Source organism: Tachysurus fulvidraco, chromosome 14, assembly GCF_022655615.1.
Source record: "Tachysurus fulvidraco isolate hzauxx_2018 chromosome 14, HZAU_PFXX_2.0, whole genome shotgun sequence".
Taxonomy (NCBI): domain Eukaryota; kingdom Metazoa; phylum Chordata; class Actinopteri; order Siluriformes; family Bagridae; genus Tachysurus; species Tachysurus fulvidraco.
The window spans coordinates 24,242,526-24,260,690 of NC_062531.1; the positions used below are offsets into that span (position 1 = coordinate 24,242,526).

Sequence of the window (18,165 nt, forward strand, 5' to 3'; positions counted from 1 at the left end):
GAGAGAGAGAGAGAAAGGGAAAGGGGGAAAGAGGGAGAAGAGATTGGAGAAGAAAGAAAGTAAAGAAAAGACAGAGAGAGAGAGAGAGAGAGAGAGAGAGAGAGAGAGAGAGAGAGAGAGCGAGAGAGGAGAGAGAGAGAGAGAGAAGAGATGAGAATGATACGCCCCCCCCCCCCCCTTTTTTCCTCCCCCCCCTCCCGTGAATCGTGGTGAATAGGGTGATAGTAGGTAAGGAGAGTATGAGTGCCTGTGGGAGGCTCTGTGTGCAGTGACTGTGGAGAGAGATTGTGCTCTGTGGGAGAGGACTCAGCTCCAAGCCAAGCTGGAGAACCTAGAGCAGGTGCTGAAGGTAAGAACCGTCCACTACGTCTCTGATCGGTCAGAAGGATGTTGATTAGTTTTGTCTAACAGCAGCCCTGATCTCCAGAGGGGTTTTTTTTTTTTTGCTTATTGGCTTCTGTCTCCATTGTTCCACATAGCACCAAAATATCTCGTTAGGTGAGTCTAAAAATAATCAAACATCTTACACGTCACATCCGGTAATGAAATCAGCTCTACTAGCAGTGCTAACTATGTTCCAGTCGTCCCTGGTGATCCTGAGATCATCTAACCTGTGTCACATCTCCTAGACTTTAATCCACATCTGTTTTTAAGGAGTAATAAGTGAAAATAAATACATAAAAAAATCTAAATTCATTTAAAGTGAAGTATAGATACCACTTATCTGAACTACAGGATACACCCTGGACGGAGTGCCAACCCATCACAGGGCACACACACACTCTCATTCACACACACAACACACACACACACACACACACAACACTACGGACAATTTTCCAGAGTTGCCAATCAACCTACCATGCATGTCTTTGGACCGGGGAGGAAACCGGAGTACCCGGAGGAAAACCCCCGAGGCACGGGGAGAGAACATGCAAACTCCACACACACAAGGCAGAGGCGGGAGTCGAACCCCCGACCCTGGAGGTGTGAGGCGACGTGCTAACCACTAAGCCAACGTGACCCCCGGATTTAATTCAATCTGTTTAATTGTAATATATTTTTTAAACGACATCTGTGTCGAAAGATCAGTGGAGTTTAAAATTAGGAACCAGAACTTTCACGTAAAATTATCTGGAAGCGAGCGAAACGTACGGCAGTAGCTAAACGCTATAACGCTATACGGTTTATGATGGCAGCCCATCTTGGATAACCAGCGCAAAAATCGATAATAGATAGATTCGATTTTTGCCAAAGAGGCCCATTAGCCCTTAATTACTTATTAACCTTGTCTTTGCTAAATGACTGTAATTACAGCAAATAGGAAAATTTGTAGATTAGCTTTTGTGTATTTTTTTGCGGGACAGAACTGTTCCTCCGGACGTGTCCTAGCATTTAGCAAATCTAACCCCCAGAGCGTAATGCTACTCTGTTCCTGAATTCGACTCTAATTCGACTCAGTAGGTGGTAATAAGGTCTAACCATTAGGAGCAGCAATCCTGGTTATGATAGAGAGCTTTGAAGAGAGCTCGAGCATCTTCTCCTCCTCTCCTGTGGGACGCAGAGAGGACGGATGAGTGCGTGATGTGAACAGGTTTAAGCGGCAGATGTAGATGGGATGATGGAGATACAGTCATAGGAGTTGGAGACGATTCCGCTGGCGTTCAGGAGGACTGGAAATGCTCTTAGGTGTGGGTTAAGAATCACTTTATCATCATTGACTCACAAGAGAAAGAGCTATTTGTCTTCTCTGTCACCTGCTCCATTTTATTCTCATCATTCTTTCTGTTTGTTCATCTTTTCTCATTGTTCCTCAAATACGTGACTGTTGGTCACCTGCTGAACATCTCATTCTATAGATATATCTATACTATATATACTATATATGACTGTATATCTGTATATCTTCTATATCATATACTGTTCTACTATATCTATATCTATCTAGTATATATCATCTATTGCTAAAACACTGTCCCCCCCCCTTTCTTTCTCTCTCTCTCTGTCTCTCTCTCTCTGACTGTCTCTCTCTCTCTCTCTCTCTCTCTCTCTCTGCCTGTCTCTCTGTCTCTCTTTCTCTCTCTCTCTCTCTCTCTCTCTCTCTCTCTCTCTCTCTCTCTCTCTTGCTCCCCCTGTCCCCCCCCTCTCTTTCTCTCTCTCTCTGTCTCTCTCTCTCTGACTGTCTCTCTCTCTCTCTCTCTCTCTCTCTCTCTCTCTCTGTTTTTAACCCCTCTTCCCCTCTTCTGTTTCTCTCTTTGACTCTCTATTTGTCTCTCCTTTTCTGTTTCTCTCCATTCTCTCTCTCTCTCTCTCTCTCTCTCTCTCTCTCTCTCTTCCTCTCTCCCCCTCTCTCTCTTTCTCTCTCTCTTGCTCCCCCCTGCCCCCCCCTCTCTCTTTCTCTCTCTCTCTCTGTCTCTCCCTCCCTCTCTCTCTCTCTCTCTCTCTCTCTCTCTCTGTCTCTCTCTCTCTCTCTCTCTCCCCCCACCCCTCTCTGTCCTGCAGCATATGCGTGAGGCTGCTGAGAGGCGGCAGCAGTTAGAGTTGGAACATGAACAGGCCCTGGCCGTCCTCAGTGCCAAGCAGCAGGAGATCGACCTTCTGCAGAAGGTGAGAGGTCAGAGGTCGCCAAACCTGAGGGCAGGGGATGTTTTGGGTCAAGCAGTAAAGTAGCTTTGTGATGCAGCCCATGCTGTGGACATACGTCTAAATCCTTACAGCAGGTATATTTAAATAAACCGATATATATCATGTCTATCACTTGGCAAGGAAGCGGAGATGAAAGATGAAGAAACATCATCATACTGAATGAGGAATCAGACAGAATCTGATTGGCTAAGACCGTTGATAGCACCGTGATCACTATCTAAGTGCAGATCTCACCAACCTGCAGCCAGGATGGGTTTTTGTGTGTATTATTTTTTTTGCTGGGAAACAGAAGTCGTGACCTTACTCATATCAGCCAGGTCTCATTTAGATTCAGGACGAATATCACAGAACAAATATGCAGTAGTTACACACATCTCAGGATCGCTCCCAGGAGCTATTGCTTGTAGCTAAAAATAGGCTGGGCTCAGCGCAGGGCATGTGAGACGAGGGTTCGACCTTCACAAACACACGCTCCGGGTAAGGAACACGGAACCTTCTGCCTACGGTACGGAGAAGAAGTCCGTTCACTACTACATCGATCCTACTGAAGATCGTCAGCGTCAGTTGCTAAACCTTTTCACCTGTAGAGTTCTCCATTCTGATTGGTGTTCGGATGCTACGGCGTTAATTCGTTTTCTCGGGGGTTTCTATTAATGCTCTCGTCTTTATCGTTTCTATGGTAACTGCGATTTAAGGAAAAACACTTGTATGTTAGAGACTCCACATAAAGCGATTATATAACCACAAGCAACGGTCGGTGTTAGTGTGCACCAGGTGAGATGAATTAATTACCCTGGAAACAGATTAACAATATCAGGAAGCACTGACCATATTAGGAAATCTCTAATAATAATAAGAGTAGGAGTTGTAGAAGCCAACATTCTGTTTTCCTATTTAAGCTTAGCCAAAGATTTATCAAGAGTAACTCCTCCTAGGGCTTTCGATCCACATGCACCAAATTCGGAATATGTTGTAGATGCTGGTCTGATGTTTGTTGCTATTACTTTTCTTAGCGATCGGAGTACCGGTACTTTCGGTACCGGGTCTCATTTTTTTCCCATAGACTCCCATTATAAACTTCGGGGGTTTATAACTCGGCAAGCTTTTGAACTATGTACACCAAACTCGGCCAGCTCCTTTAGGGTGATTTAAATTGGTGTACCGACCGGCCTTTCGGTTGTCCCGCAGCCCTGCCCCAAAATATGCAAAATCAAAAAACTTTTTCCAACATGGATATGTGACATATCAAAACACTCAGAACAATGAGGGGAACTTCCTTACGTGTATTCTGATGACATCACGTGACATCACGTGAAAATAATACATTTGCACAGCACGGGTAAGTGACATATCAAAACACTCAGCCCAAGGAGGGGAATTGCGTCACAGGTTTTCGGATGACGTCACATGCTCGTCTCCACTTGCCTCCAAATGTTTTGGCACCCTAGCGCTCCACTAGATTTCACAAGTTTTATGTCCACTTGCCTCCAAAAAGCACCGGCCTTTGCGAATACTTGCCTCGTCAAAGCCAACATCAAAGTTTGTTGCGACAAACTTTACAAATCTAGTTATCATTCAAATATGTCATGTTTTTTTTTTACAGCAAAACGTCCGATGATCTGATGATAACTCGCTCATTAAACCAGAGACGCGTGTGACTCGGTGCCCGAGCGGAAACGTTCACAAGAGAGCTGAAGTCTTACATTTATTTCCACCCGATTTAAATGTTGAGAGCCGCAGCGTCTCAGCACGCCGGGTAAATTGTTCAGAGATGAGACGTGACGATGTGTGAAGTGTGCGATGGAACGTTTGACACACTGTCTGTCAGCTTCCCTAAAACGACGGACTCTTACAATTACCGAGAAATAGGAAGACAGCGGGAATCAGACACGCACTCGCAAACGCACACAGGTAGACACAGGCAAAAAAAAAAAAAAACCTGTCGCATCGTCATGAGACCAACAGCATGGTTACAGTGAAAGGACTAGATTCGACATTAACGTTAAATCTAAGAAAGATGAAAATGGACCTCATAGTGAGTTACACCCATGTTTAATGTGATTTCTCAGTCCCTCCACGATTTAATGTAATGTCCATTTAATGCAATATCAAGCACGATAGTCAGAGAAGAGACTGCAGGTTTTTTTTTAAATGACACAGATTTTTTTGCATGTTTGGGGCGAGACGTGTCACGTCTCTTCTGGAACACGAGTAGCTTTCATAAAAAGTCATTAAATACGGTACGTGTCTTCACTGGAATGGGTTTAAAAGAAGAATCAATCTTGTGCTGGTGATTTCAACGAATTAAGGTTTTACATGCACACACATTCACACACACACACGCACACACACACACATACAAAAAAGAACTGCAGGAAAATGTTCACTGACTAATCTTTGATTGTTATGTCTTCAGGCTCAGGTTGAGGCAAAGAAGGAACATGAAGGCGCCGTCCATTTGTTAGAGGTGAGTATAAAAGCGTGTGTGTGTGTGTGTGTGTGTTTGTGTGTGTGTGTGTGAGAGAGTGCGTGTGTGATGCATGTAAGCCGTTGTCTCTTTTCAGCTCAGCTTGTAGTTGCCTAGACCGTGCATCATTTTCATTCCACACGCACGATGACTCATATCAGTCGGCTCTTCCTCGCCCGCTGATACGAGTTTAAGCTTCCGTTACCAAAACAGACCCTTTTTTTTTTGTGTGCAGTCGGACATCTCTGTATCTATAGATACGTTATCGCTTCATCTGGAAATTTACAGTGAAATTTATTTCACGCTTTCGTCACTCATGGAGTTAACCGGCGACTTTACTTTATTATTTCTTTTCATTTCCGCAGCACACCTTCTCATATCTGTGTATTTATATCCATGTAAATGGTTCTCACTCATGTTTCAAGACGTTGCATGATTTCTGCATTATTATTATTTTTTAATTTTTTTATTTTATTTATTTATTTTTTTAAAATAATTCAGACTGTTTCCGAAAGTGATTTGGTTTTCTCACATCTCTTGTCACTGTCTTATTGGTCTTTCTTTGCATATACAGAATCACTTGGACAGCATGCAGGTATTGGCCAGTTATTTTTCCCCTTAACGTGTTTTTCCTATTTTTCCCCCTTTCTTTCCCTCCTGCCCCTTTTTCCGTCTCGGGAATGTGTTCCTTGTAGCGTAGCCTGTAGTCATCTTTCTATTGTTCTCCAGCCCAAGATGAAAAGAAGCTTAAAGGTGGGGTCTCCGATTTTTGAAAGCCAATGTTGACATATAAAATCACCAAAACAAACACGCCCCTAACCCAAACGGGTCCCACCCCTGTATCGATAGCTCCGCCCACACATACATACGTAACCCAGGCAAATAACGGAAAGAAATGTGTCTTTATCACAGCTGAAGGGAAGAACAATACGATTGTAGATAAACAAACAAGCAAAAATGACCCACAAGCATAATCATGTAAAGGACAAAGGCATATATTAGTTCTGTGTAACAAAGCAAAACCAACGTTACTCACCTATCGAGAAGGAAAAAAGCGCCTCGGCGTCTTAAGTAAAGTCGGCCACATATTCACAGGTCGGAGTTTCCCGAGTCAATAACTCCTGAGCTAAACGCTGTTACTACACAAAACGCGGTTGTAGCTGCCTCTCTACATTACTACGATAGAAAAGAGGTGTTATTTGTGTAGTAACAGCGTTTAGCTCAGGAGTTATTGACTCGGGAAACTCCAACCTGTGAATATGTGGCCAACTTCCTGCTCCTTCAGTTCTCTCCAGCGCTGGAAAGCTGATCCTATATTAACACGTCCTACTTCTTGCCTTATCGTAAGCCTTTCTTTGCTTCCTTTCTTTGTTTTTATCCTCGAGCCCCGCCCCTTTCTGCTCATTGGCTACACGTTTATTTTGATTTTTGGTTTGATTTTTGTTTATTATTTGGCCCAAATCAGTTTTCTGATGCATTTCTCAAATCTCGGAGACCCTGTCTTTAAAACGAGCTACGTTCATCTGTGGGATGTTTTGTATCAGTGTAAAAGTTCTTTTTAGCTTTGTTTGGTTTGGTTTTGTTTATTAAGATTTGTTAAGATTTCATCTTTTAGTCCAAAGATTAACACAAACCTTATCATGAAGGCTTTAGCGCCGATGATAGAAAACTAACATCCTTTCACATAACGAGCGAGTCATAAATAGTCAGGCAGAAATGGACTCATGGCTCAGACGTATAAACGTTATATCACTGAAGCAAAATTCTCTGGTTGAATAAACGACTAAATTTAGCCGTTTAGCTAGCTTGGATTTTATTTTATTTATTTAGCATGGATCAGATCATATACACCATCTGTTCTTGTTTCACCTCCGTTGTTCCAAACGAAGCAATCAGCCATGACTGAAAGTCTGCGACACTCCAAAATCTGCTCTCTAAATCTCTCTATAACATCATCACGCTCTATAACATCATCATTGGTATGACTCCGCCCCTTGACACACCCTCCCCCCAGCCCCAAAGTCTGACGTTTAAACGTATCGAAGTGATTCGAATGGGATCCCGAAATTAAAAATAAATTTAAAAGAGCTTATATTTTGTTTGTTTTTCTGGATTTAATACAAATTATTTTATTAGTAAAAAATACAATGTAATAAATATTTCTTTGGAATTGACTAGGAATTGCTTCGTAATTGGTTTTGCCCCAGTTTGGTTTTGCGTTTGCTCCAAACTACAAACTGTGTGTTTAAATTTTAAATTTGTCTATTCGAGATTTTCGATGCTGCTAAATTTCATCGTTTTAATTTTTTTTTTCTATTTAAAAATGTTCAGTATTTTCAATACGGTTTCAGACTTTTTTAGTCTCGTTGTACTTTTTAGATGCTGTAAAGATTTCGGGGTGTACCGAGTTAATAAGTAAAGTCTTGGCTGTTGGGCTACGTTTGGAATGAAGGGAAAATTGAGAAAATATTAAATAGACTTTCTCATTAAAACTCTTCCAGTGTTGCTGATGGTTCAACAAACTCTTGATATTGTTAATTCTGTCAAAATTAGAGATGAAATATTAGAATTAGAAATTCAGTGCACGAGTCCTGCAGTGATTTCTGACCGGATTTCTGACTCTACATCTCAGTGAAAGGACTAACATGTTAAATCCATGCAGTTTGTCTGATCTTTATAACACCTTCGACGACCCGTTTATGCACCTCTTATTATATTCTGTCTCAAACTTCAAAACTAACAGGATGAGGGATGATGATGAGGTTCGGTCACCTGTAACTCCTTATGTACTACCTGTATTATAGCGTCATAAACACTGTCGCTGTATAGCAGGCTTTGTGAGCGTCTTATGACTGATTTAAATAACCGAGGAAACGAAGAGGAAATAAAAAAAAACCAAATCAAACTAGTCACAAATTTTTTAAGCTTCCTCGAAGGATCATCCTTAAAATTGTGACTGTTTTACAAAATTATAATAGTTTTATGCAAGTAAAGCAGCACGACTGTCATTATTTTAGCTTAGAATTAGCATATAATAAACAAAACAACACCAAATTCCAAATCCCAACTCAGACCAATCAGGGTCTGAGTTTCCTCACCAATGATCATTGTGCTGCGATGTGATTTTAAGAAGCTTCTGAGTTCAGAATGTTCTCAGTTCAGCCTCCATGTCTGGGTCCTTAACCATATTACTCATTTGTCTTGTTGTGTCCCGTTTCAATTTCGATTTCTAGCCAACGAGCACATGTACAAAATGATCTTGAGCTGAGGAAAATCAAGACATGAAAATCAAAGGATGAAAACAAAAAAAGCCAAACTCTCTAAAAAAATAGCGTGCTACCTAGTAAGGGACCGGATTCTAGCCGACATCCAGAGGAAAGTGTTAGCGAAAGCTTACTAACTGACCCTCTGCTCGTTTGTTGCATGGATCTCAATCGTCTTGCTCGGATTGCTAACACAAATGCTACAACCCCCAGTGAGACTGGGATGCTAACCACACACTGCTTTCTACTTTACATACTGTAGCTGTGTCTCGAATCATATACTTACTTCTCTATTACACTATTTATATTATGGCACACGGGGCAATGTCGCGTCCTACAATTCAAACACGTCTACCTCTATCGAGCCGCCAAGTCTGGTCCGATCCCAGGACCCTTTAGTTTGCTACCGATCCTTGTTCAAAAATAAATAAAGTATGTCAAAGTTTTAAAGTATTACATCATAGTATGTGACTTGAGACACGGCTTCCGGGTTTCCAGCGTTCTCATCAACCTTCGGCTGAATGTTCATACGCCATTCATGCCGCACGCCGGAGCTGTAAACAAGCTGACTACAGTCACCACACAGTCCTGGTTAATTCTCCATTCTGATTGGTCTATCGATACAGCAGATCTGACTGCGGATCCAGATCGCAGTTGCTGTATCGTAAAAGAAAAGAAAGAAAAACCTCAAAGAAGTCGCTGACACGACGAGCCGCATCTGAGAAAATCGGCTGCCGAGGGAACAAGAGTTATCTGTCTAGCTATCAGGGACACTCCAGAGCATCGAATTTAACTAGAAATAAATAAATAAATAAATAAGTTCATGGCATGTTCTTTCATTAATTGATAACTTTAGGAAATAATAGTAATGATAGGTTTCTTATATATGTATATAAGAAACATCTCAGACATAAATGTTAAGCAGATTATCTGTCACTGAGAGCTGAGTAAGAAAAATAAAAAAGCTAGAAATACAAGAAACTAGCGCTTTTTGCCCTACTGTTACTTCTGGCTAGACATTTCTCACAGCCAGGTTTTTGTTGGACGTTCAGGACTTGTCATAAATAGTCATTGAGATGAGAAATCATTCATTCATTCATTCATTTTCTACCGCTTTATCGGAACCTCTCGGGTCACGGGGAGCCTGTGCCTATCTCAGGCGTCATCGGGCATCGAGGCAGGATACACCCTGGACGGAGTGCCAACCCATCACAGGGCACACACACTCTCTCATTCACTCACACACTCACACACTACGGACAATTTTCCAGAGATGCCAATCAACCTACCATGCATGTCTTTGGACCGGGAGAGGAAACCGGAGTACCCGGAGGAAACCCCCGAGGCACGGGGAGAACATGTAAACTCCACACACACAAGGTGGAGGTGGGAATCAAACCCCCAACCCTGAAGCCACCGTGCCCCAGAGATGAGAAATTAGCTAATGATAAAAAAAAGCGAAAAGGAGGTAAAAGTGAAAGGTTCTGCCCTTTTGACTACAAGGGCAGGTGCGCAAGATTCTGACCAGGAAAGTCTGAGATTTTCCCAGGAATACTTTCTGTCACTTGTGTATAGTTTATCCATGTTAAACTTCCTGCAATTAATTTCTCGTTTTCTGTCTCAGTCACTCCTTTTTCTGCCTCCTTTATCTGTCACTCTCTCTTCTACACATCGCTCAGTCTTCTTATTTATTTCTGTCACCTGTTCTGTTTCTTCCACCTGTTTTTTTTTTTTTTCCCGCTCAGGCGAAGGTGAGGGAGTTGGAGGAGCGATGTCGGAGTCAGAGCGAGCAATTTAACATGCTTTCGAAGGAGTTGGAACGATTCAGGGTGCAGGCTGGGAAGTTGGACCTGCTCGGGTCTGGACATCTGACGGGAGGAGACTCGCCCGACTCGCCCAGCAAAACACCTTCACTTTGTGCTCTCCTCAACGGCTTGGGCAAGGGTGTGGAACACACACACACACACATAAACACACACACACACAAACACATGTAAACTTCGACTTATAACCAAAAGGTGTCATCATTTGGTTGGTTGGTTAGTTGGTCGGATGATTATTTGGTTAGTTGGTTGGACAGTTGGTCGGTTAGTTGGTCGGTTGGTCAGTTGGTTGGTCGGTTGGTCGGTTGGTTGGTTGGTTAGTCAGTTGGTTGGTCGGTTGGTTGGTTGGTTAGTCAGTTGGTTGGTCGGTTGGTTGGTTGGTTAGTCAGTTGGTTGGTCGGTTGGTTGGTTGTTTAGTCAGTTGGTTGGTTGGTTGGTTGGTTAGTCAGTTGGTTGGTTGGTTGGTTGGTTAGTCAGTTGGTTGGTCGGTTGGTTGGTTGGTTTGTTTGTTTCTTTAAGCTATCGTTGGATAACTCTCTCGTATAGTTATGAGGACATTTAATCCAACGCTTGTTTTAAACTTTTATGCAGTAAATTCATGCAAATTGTTGAATCCTATAAATAGATATGTTACTACTTTTATAGACATTTATCGAGATCATAAAATCATCAGATTTATAGATAAACAGAATAAACATCTGTGAATTTTATATACTATTTGCCTGCATGGCTCTTACTATTGTTATGTAAGGTGAACACACAATGTAACACTCACTACAGACACAAGCTAGAAGCGCTAAATAGCTTAGAAAAAAATAAGTATATATTATCTTATCTTAGTGCTAATTAGAACTAGCTTAGTGACCCTGTTGCTAAGAAATGTGGACGCTAAGCGACGATAAGCTGCGAATGACTGGTGTTAATATATAATGGCATTAATTTTTTTTTTGTAAAACAAGACATAGCTTTTTGGGAATGGCAACAATTTTCTCAGATTTATTAGCAAATGACTGAGAAATGGTTCCAGTTCAAATATTTATCGTTTATTTTAAGAACTTTCAGACAGTGTTGAAGTTTGTCTGTTCTGAGACCTAGCGACGTGAGGAAGCACATGGCAGCAGGTGTGTGCTGCTGAACTGGACAAGAAATGGATATGGAGTCTATAGTCACGTAATGAAGCCATCGATCAGACGACGCCCGCTCTCCCCTGTCAGAACCCTGCGGTTATTACGTCCCCGTGCATGCTGGGAGCATGTAAAGCTGACCTTTAGCTGGAGATGGAGCAGATGTATGGATGATTAGCTGTGAAGATAGATGGAGCTGCAGATAGACAGCACGTTCTGTGGATGTCGGTGGAACAGTAATACAGGGCGTGTGATATAATTGCTGGACTCGTAGGCATCACGTTACTCTCGAGTATCAGATGATTCACACCGCAGCACTGAGTTTGATTGGACAGACGCTTGCGATAAGCGGACGCTCTTGCTTGTTGGATTAAGTGTGTAATCATTGAGGAGATTATTTCACTGTATTTCTTTTTTATGTGAAGGAGTCTCCATCGTCAGCGATTTTAACAGTCATTAGGACAGAGTGGTTTGTAAAATAAACTGTATTTCTCCTGTTGAGCCTTAAGACTAAGACAAAGAGAGAAAGTGTGAATTTTGAACGAGACATACAGTGTCTTTGTAGCTACTACGACGTAAGTGATGACAGGAACTTGTTTTGTGGACATCATTGAATGTAACTAGAAATGGATTATGAATGAAAACAAACGGGAACTAATGACGACTACTTGACGTCAAGTCACTCCACCACTGATTTATGTTTCCTACATACACTGGATCATCTGGTATCTGCTGTGTGTCGTGTGTCATGCAGGCAGCGAAGGATCCTTGAGCAAGTCCGTGATCTCGGAGTTCATCCGACCTCTGCAGATGAGCGCGGGAGAGAAGGCGGAGTTGCTGTCCGTCAAACCCAGCTTCCTGTCACGGAGCACGCCCTCCAGCCCCCGCCGAACCTGTCTTTCCGAGGTCCGGCCCATCTTCACTGCTGCTGTGAGTCAACCGGTCAATGTGTCGGTCAATCGAGCTGTCAATCAGACAGCCATTACACACTGAATGTTCACATGCAGGACCGAGCATCGGACCGCTTCATCGGTGACGCCAGGATCGGGTTAATCGCATTAGTCAGCTGTTGTTGTTGTTGTTAGTAAACTAAAATAGAAAGCTGAGAATGCAGAGTTAACCGACTGACGGTGGTCTGAACGAAAATTACATCTTATCCGGTTTGGTTTAAATTTCTGTAGAGTACAGTAGGTGGGTTTTACAGTTTAGTGGGTTTTAGCCCTCAGTGAGAATTTAAAACAAGAAGAGTTTATATTACATATTATACGACTACATAGTAAGCCAAAAGTTATGGTATTATTAAATGGCAAAAGTGGACACCAACATTTTATGCATGATGTAATGATGCCGGTCTCGAATCAGATCAGTTCATGTCTGTGTGCATTCTCTACAAACAGTGTGTCCGATGAATGCAGTCATTAATAAACAAATATCACAAGACAAATATTCACAAGACAAAGACCAAATCAGTAAATGTTATTTTTATTTAGTATTGTATGGATTGTTTGTATTAATATTTTGTTCGTGCTACAACTCTGGTAATAAGAATAGTGACATTTCACTGCTTTTGGTTGCCGTCTTCGCGATTAACGTTATAGATAAACGCCTCCAGGTCTGACTGCGCGTGCACGCTGCGCGATCCTGTTCTTCTTCGTCCAGATAAAGCAGACAGCTGAAGACGCACTTTTGAAAGACTACAACACGCATGTAAAAGCGAAGTAAAAAAAAAAATCGCTCTTGGATCAAACTGATAAATAATTTTCTTTCCCATCGACGACGTGTCCTGCATTTTAACGTCATTTTTATTGTTTATTTATGAAAGTAAAAATTATACTTTTAGGGAGTTTTAGGGTGGCTGAGATTACAGACAGTGGGACTGAAGCCACCCTAAAAAAGGTCTAGAACCGCACCTGGATTAAGATGGTCTTTTTGTGTTCAAGCCCCACCGCTACCACGTCCCACCTGTAGTTCTGGGTTATGATAACAAGATCTTAGGACATAAATTTTACCTCAGCGTAGTCACAGAGTTTCGAAGTAAACAGGTGTTAGTCTTACCGCGGCTTTAACGGCCAGAGTGGATCGAGGTCGTGCATCGAAAACAGCCCAGTGATAATGATCACAGCCGCAGTATGAGCGCATTTAATAACACAGTTTAGTCTTCTAACATGCCAGGAGACTGGTGTGTGTGTGTGTGTGTGTGTGTTTGTGTGTGTGTGTGTGTGTGTGTGTGTGTGTGTGTGTGTGTGTGTGGAATAAGAGTCGAGGGTGTGAATTGTCCAATCTGTCTCTTCAGAATGTGTCCTCATGCTGGAATTTTTGGCCTCCTCACAACACGCCACGCTTCACCCGCCATCCTGCAAAATACACACTTCATACCGCATATTAATGACAGCACACATAAAAAAAAGTTTTTTATACATCTACTTGCAAAGTGTAACGTCTAATCAGAATGAGGATTCATTCGATCTCCACCTTTCATTTTCAGATGGAGAGAGAGTTGAACCTGTCTCCTCGTGCCAAGCCCAAGTACACGGGGAAGGTCCGCCTGTGTGTCGCACGCTATAAGTGAGTAATCTCTCTCAGCTTCAGCAGCTCACTGATCAGGTTCGGTGCTTTCCCTAAGATGCATGTGGCATCATCTGATGAATAACTTTTGTGTTCAGTTATAATCCATATGACGGCCCTAATGAGCATCCCGAGGCTGAGCTCCCCCTGGTGGCCGGGAAGTACCTTTATGTTTACGGGACCATGGATGAAGACGGCTTCTATGAAGGTGTGTGTGTGCGTGTGTGTGTGTGTGTGTATGAGAGAGAGAAAGAATCTTTTATACTTTTTGTTTTGTTTTATACAGTATGACATTTGATGGATGATTAATTCCCAGACCAAATTTTTTATTTGAACTTAATAACACGATGATGCTGGAATTCTAAACCCTCAGTTAGTTGTGTGCTGAATGAAAAATGAGGATGTATAATTTATCCATTTATTAAGGATGTGTTGTCACTCCATGTGTGTTGATCATGACAGTGTTCTGTAAGATGCGTTTAAGTACATGTTTATGACATCGTTACGTTTCCTTTCGTCAGGGGAGCTGCTGGACGGCCAGCAAGGCCTCGTCCCTTCCAACTTCGTGGACTTCGTCCATGAGGACGGCTTCGCCTCGTCCTCAAAAGAACCGTCCTACCTCAACTTCACCTTCAACCACAGCAGCAGCTCGGCGTCAGTACCTAGCAGCGCAGTGAGCACGCTCAGTACGCTGCTCTCAGAGAAACTGGAGGCCCTGAGCTCCTGCACGGGCACAGGGACGAGCAGCAGCAGCGGCGTGAGCAGCATGGGAATGGGCACCGAGCTGGGCGTCGTGGGTCCTGGTTTGGTTAACGAGCCCCCGGTGCAGTGCGGCACGAGCTCGAGCACAGCCTTGATGGACGTGAACGTGGATGAAGTCGGAGAAGACGTAGTGCCTTACCCACGGCGCCTGTTGCTTATCAAACAGCTTGCAAAGAGTGTGATCTTGAGCTGGGATTCTCCTCTGGTGCCACCCAGCTGGGGATCTGTCAGCGGCTATAACGTGGTGGTGGACCAGGAAGTGCGTGCCAGCGTGCCATGCAGCGCTCGCACCAAGTTTCTAGTGGAAAAGCTGAACCTGGCGTCATGCGCCCATCGCATTTCGGTGCAGAGCCTGACGGAGCGTGGCACCTCGGACCCGCTGCGCTGTACGCTGATGGTCGGGAAGGACGTCACTGTAGCACCGAGTCAGCTGCGCGTCGACAAGGTGACTCAGAACTCGGCCGAGCTCTCCTGGATGCCCAGCGACAGCAACTACAGCCACATGATCTTCCTCGACGGAGCCGAGTACGACATGGTCAAACCAGGGGGGTACAAATACCGCTTCTACAACCTCAAACCAATGACTGTGTACAAGGTGCGTGTGGTGGCGAGACCTCATCAGATACCCTGGCACTTATCGTTAGAGCAGAGAGAGAAGGTGGAGATCACTGTGGAGTTCTGCACGCACCCTGCTGGTGAGTTCGCTTTTTTTGTGAAAATGGTTTTGACGACTAACGATGTGATGTGTATCCTTTAAAACCACTGAAACCCTGTTAGGTCCGAATGAAAGGAAACTGAACCATTTAAAAGAAGGCACTTAAAACATTCCATCCATCAGGTCTTGGGAAGTTTTAGCAGTTTTTGTGTTCTCTGTTTAAAATCTTTCGAGTTCTTGCATCATGAACTGCGCTGAATCATTCTGTGGACACTGAAATGAATCAGTGCAGTTCATCATGATGGACACCGTATTGCATCACGGGTGGGCACGGAGGCTTAGTGGTTATCACGTTCACCTCACACCTCCAGTGTTGGGGGTTCGATTCCCTTCTCCACCTTGTGTGTGTGGAGTTTGCATGTTCTCCCCGTGCCTCGCGGGTTTCCTCCGGGTACTCCGGTTTCCTCCCCCTGGTCCAAAGGCATGCATGGTAGGTTGATTGGCATCTCTGGAAAATTGTCCGTAGTGTGTGTGTGTGTGTGAGTGAAGGAGAGTGTGTGTGTGTGTGCCCTGCGATGGGTTGGCACTCCGTCCAGGGTGTATCCTGCCTCGATGCCCGATGACACCTGAGATTCGGATAAGCGATAGAAAATGAATGAATGAATGATGAATGTATTGCATCACGCTCGTACTTTTCTTCGTCTGCGAACGTTTTCCTTCATGCCGTGTGCCACGCGCATCAGAACCAAGATCCCACGTAAGGATCTCATACAGTACGTAGACCACATGAAGTGATAATCTTGATTCAGAGGAATAAAGTCATAGCTATATTTTTCCAGAATGAACTTAAAGCAGCTCAAATCACAGCTCATCATCTTGTATCCAGAAGTGTCTAAATATCCATTGATTATCTATTTATTCTCAGGATTAATTAGTGGCTATTAAAATACTCCCAAAAGCCCATTGAGCTTTTTTTTTATAACATGCGTAAGAGTGTAAAATAAACCTGCTGCTTATATTGCAAATCCAATAACCGTCATTGTTCAAGGCATCACAGAGAGACAGGGTTACGGCAGGAATATCTGTAATCGTTAAGGGAAAACACCGAGACGCAGCAAAACTGGGAGCGAAGGAGCGAACGCAGGGACGGAGAGAAGCCACGCTCAGATACACACATCAGGAGACGGGGCACAAAAACACAACATCAACAAACTGTTAGAGGAACATGATCAAGCGCTTGGTGTTGACTGACACTGGAGACTCCTTCTCTAAAATGTTTAGCGTTAAGTCTGAATGTCGACCAGGCTGTATGTTTGCAGCCCGAATGTGGGGTCTAATGAGGTTTTCTCTTTTATGTCTGATGTTTTATTGATGTGTTTGATGAGGTTGTAATTTGTGTAGTCAGTCAGGGCACTTTCACAGATAATGAGCATGTGGTGTGTCGGAGCATCAGTGTTGGAGTGTTGATTTTGTTTTTGTTTATGTTTTTTTAAGATAAGCTGTTATCCTCAATGCTTTGTCCTCTCTCTCTCTCTCTCTCTCTCTCTCTCTCTCTCTCTCTCTCTCTCTCTGTTGCTTTCTCTCTCACTTGAGAGAAACACATCTGCTTCAATCTCTCTTTCTCTGTTTCACTCTCACTTTCACACACTCAATCTCTCTCTCTCTCTGTTGCTTTCTCTCTCACTCTGTGATCTGCTTCAATCTCTCTTTCTCTGTTTCACTCTCACTTTCACACACTCAATCTCTCTCTGTCTCTCTCTCTCTTTCTCGCTCTGTCTCTCTCTCTCTTTCTCTCTCTCTGTCTCTCCCTCTCTCAAGCTCAGGATTCACATTAACCATGGCAGGCGGCTCTTTAGGTCTGAGAGATTGCCAGCCGTTAACTGCAAAAAAAAAATCGCCCTATCCTTCATAAAGGCAGCCTAATGTTTATCCACTGAAGGGTTTTTCTCTGGCTTTCTCTCACACACACACACACAGACTCACACACACACACACACACACACACACACACACACACACACACACACACACACACACACACAGACTAACACAAGTACACACCACACACACACCAAAGTCTCACATAAAGAAGAGGCCAGCCAAGTGAGACACGTTTTAGTTTTTTTATCTCTTGATTGTAGCTGCTGTCTCCCGAGGGGATCATGTTTACCGTGTTTACTGGCTCTGGAGCAGAGAGAGAGAGAGAGAGAGAGAGAGAGAGAGATGCAGTGAGAGAGATGCAGTGAGAGAGAGGGAGAGGGAGAGAAGAAAATGAATGAATGCGTATGGAATGGAAGTGGGCCAAGCGTTTGCCGCAGTAGCGGAGGTGAAGCGACGCAAGATGAAAAGAGCGAGAGAATCACAGGAGACGAGGGAGGGGAGGGAGGGAAATCCAGGGTTCTGTGAGTTATCCTCACATCTGAGGGAGTCCTCTCTCTTTCTTGCCTCGCCCACACATCTCACACACACACACACACACACACACACACACACACGAGCTCCAAATGCAATGAAGGAAGCAGGGGTATATATGTGTGTGTGTGTGTGTGTGTGTGTGTGTGTGTGTGTGTGTGTGTGTGTGTGTGTGTGTGTGTGTGTGTGCTTGTGCGTGTGCGTGTGTCTGCCAGGTTTCCCCAGCTCCTGAATACAGAATCGAGTCAGCAGAAATGTCCTCAGCAACAGCAGCAGCAGCAGCAGTGCTCTATACAACATTACCACACAGCAGACTGATAAATCTGGTTACGTTGAAACCACAGGGTAAAGAAAAAGACACTAGAAGGTGAACACAGTCAGATGAACACAGTCAGATGAACACAGTCAAGTGAACACTGTAAGGTGAACACAGCAAGTGAACACAGTC

The 18,165-nt window shown here is 43.6% G+C and overlaps 1 protein-coding gene across 14 annotated transcripts in view; it reads left to right on the forward strand.

Annotated features, from left to right (window-relative positions):
* The first annotated feature begins 241 nt into the window (after positions 1–241).
* Positions 242–18,165, forward strand: part of rimbp2b (RIMS binding protein 2b) — a 52,380-nt gene continuing 34,456 nt past the window's right edge. For 11 of the 14 annotated variants that reach the window (XR_007137775.1, XR_007137776.1, XR_007137777.1 and 8 more), the window contains exons 1-9: positions 242–349; positions 2,503–2,607; positions 5,063–5,113; positions 5,688–5,708; positions 10,122–10,320; positions 12,078–12,253; positions 13,809–13,888; positions 13,987–14,096; positions 14,410–15,345. Coding sequence is in view for 10 of the 14 variants with exons in the window: in XM_047800297.1 (XP_047656253.1) it covers positions 2,506–2,607; positions 5,063–5,113; positions 5,688–5,708; positions 10,122–10,320; positions 12,078–12,253; positions 13,809–13,888; positions 13,987–14,096; positions 14,410–15,345 (1,675 nt within the window). In the remaining 4 variants the exon portion in view is untranslated. The remainder of the gene's footprint in view (positions 350–2,502; positions 2,608–5,062; positions 5,114–5,687; positions 5,709–10,121; positions 10,321–12,077; positions 12,254–13,808; positions 13,889–13,986; positions 14,097–14,409; positions 15,346–18,165) is intronic. The other 3 variants (XR_007137778.1, XM_047800298.1, XM_047800306.1) reach the window with 1 other exon arrangement.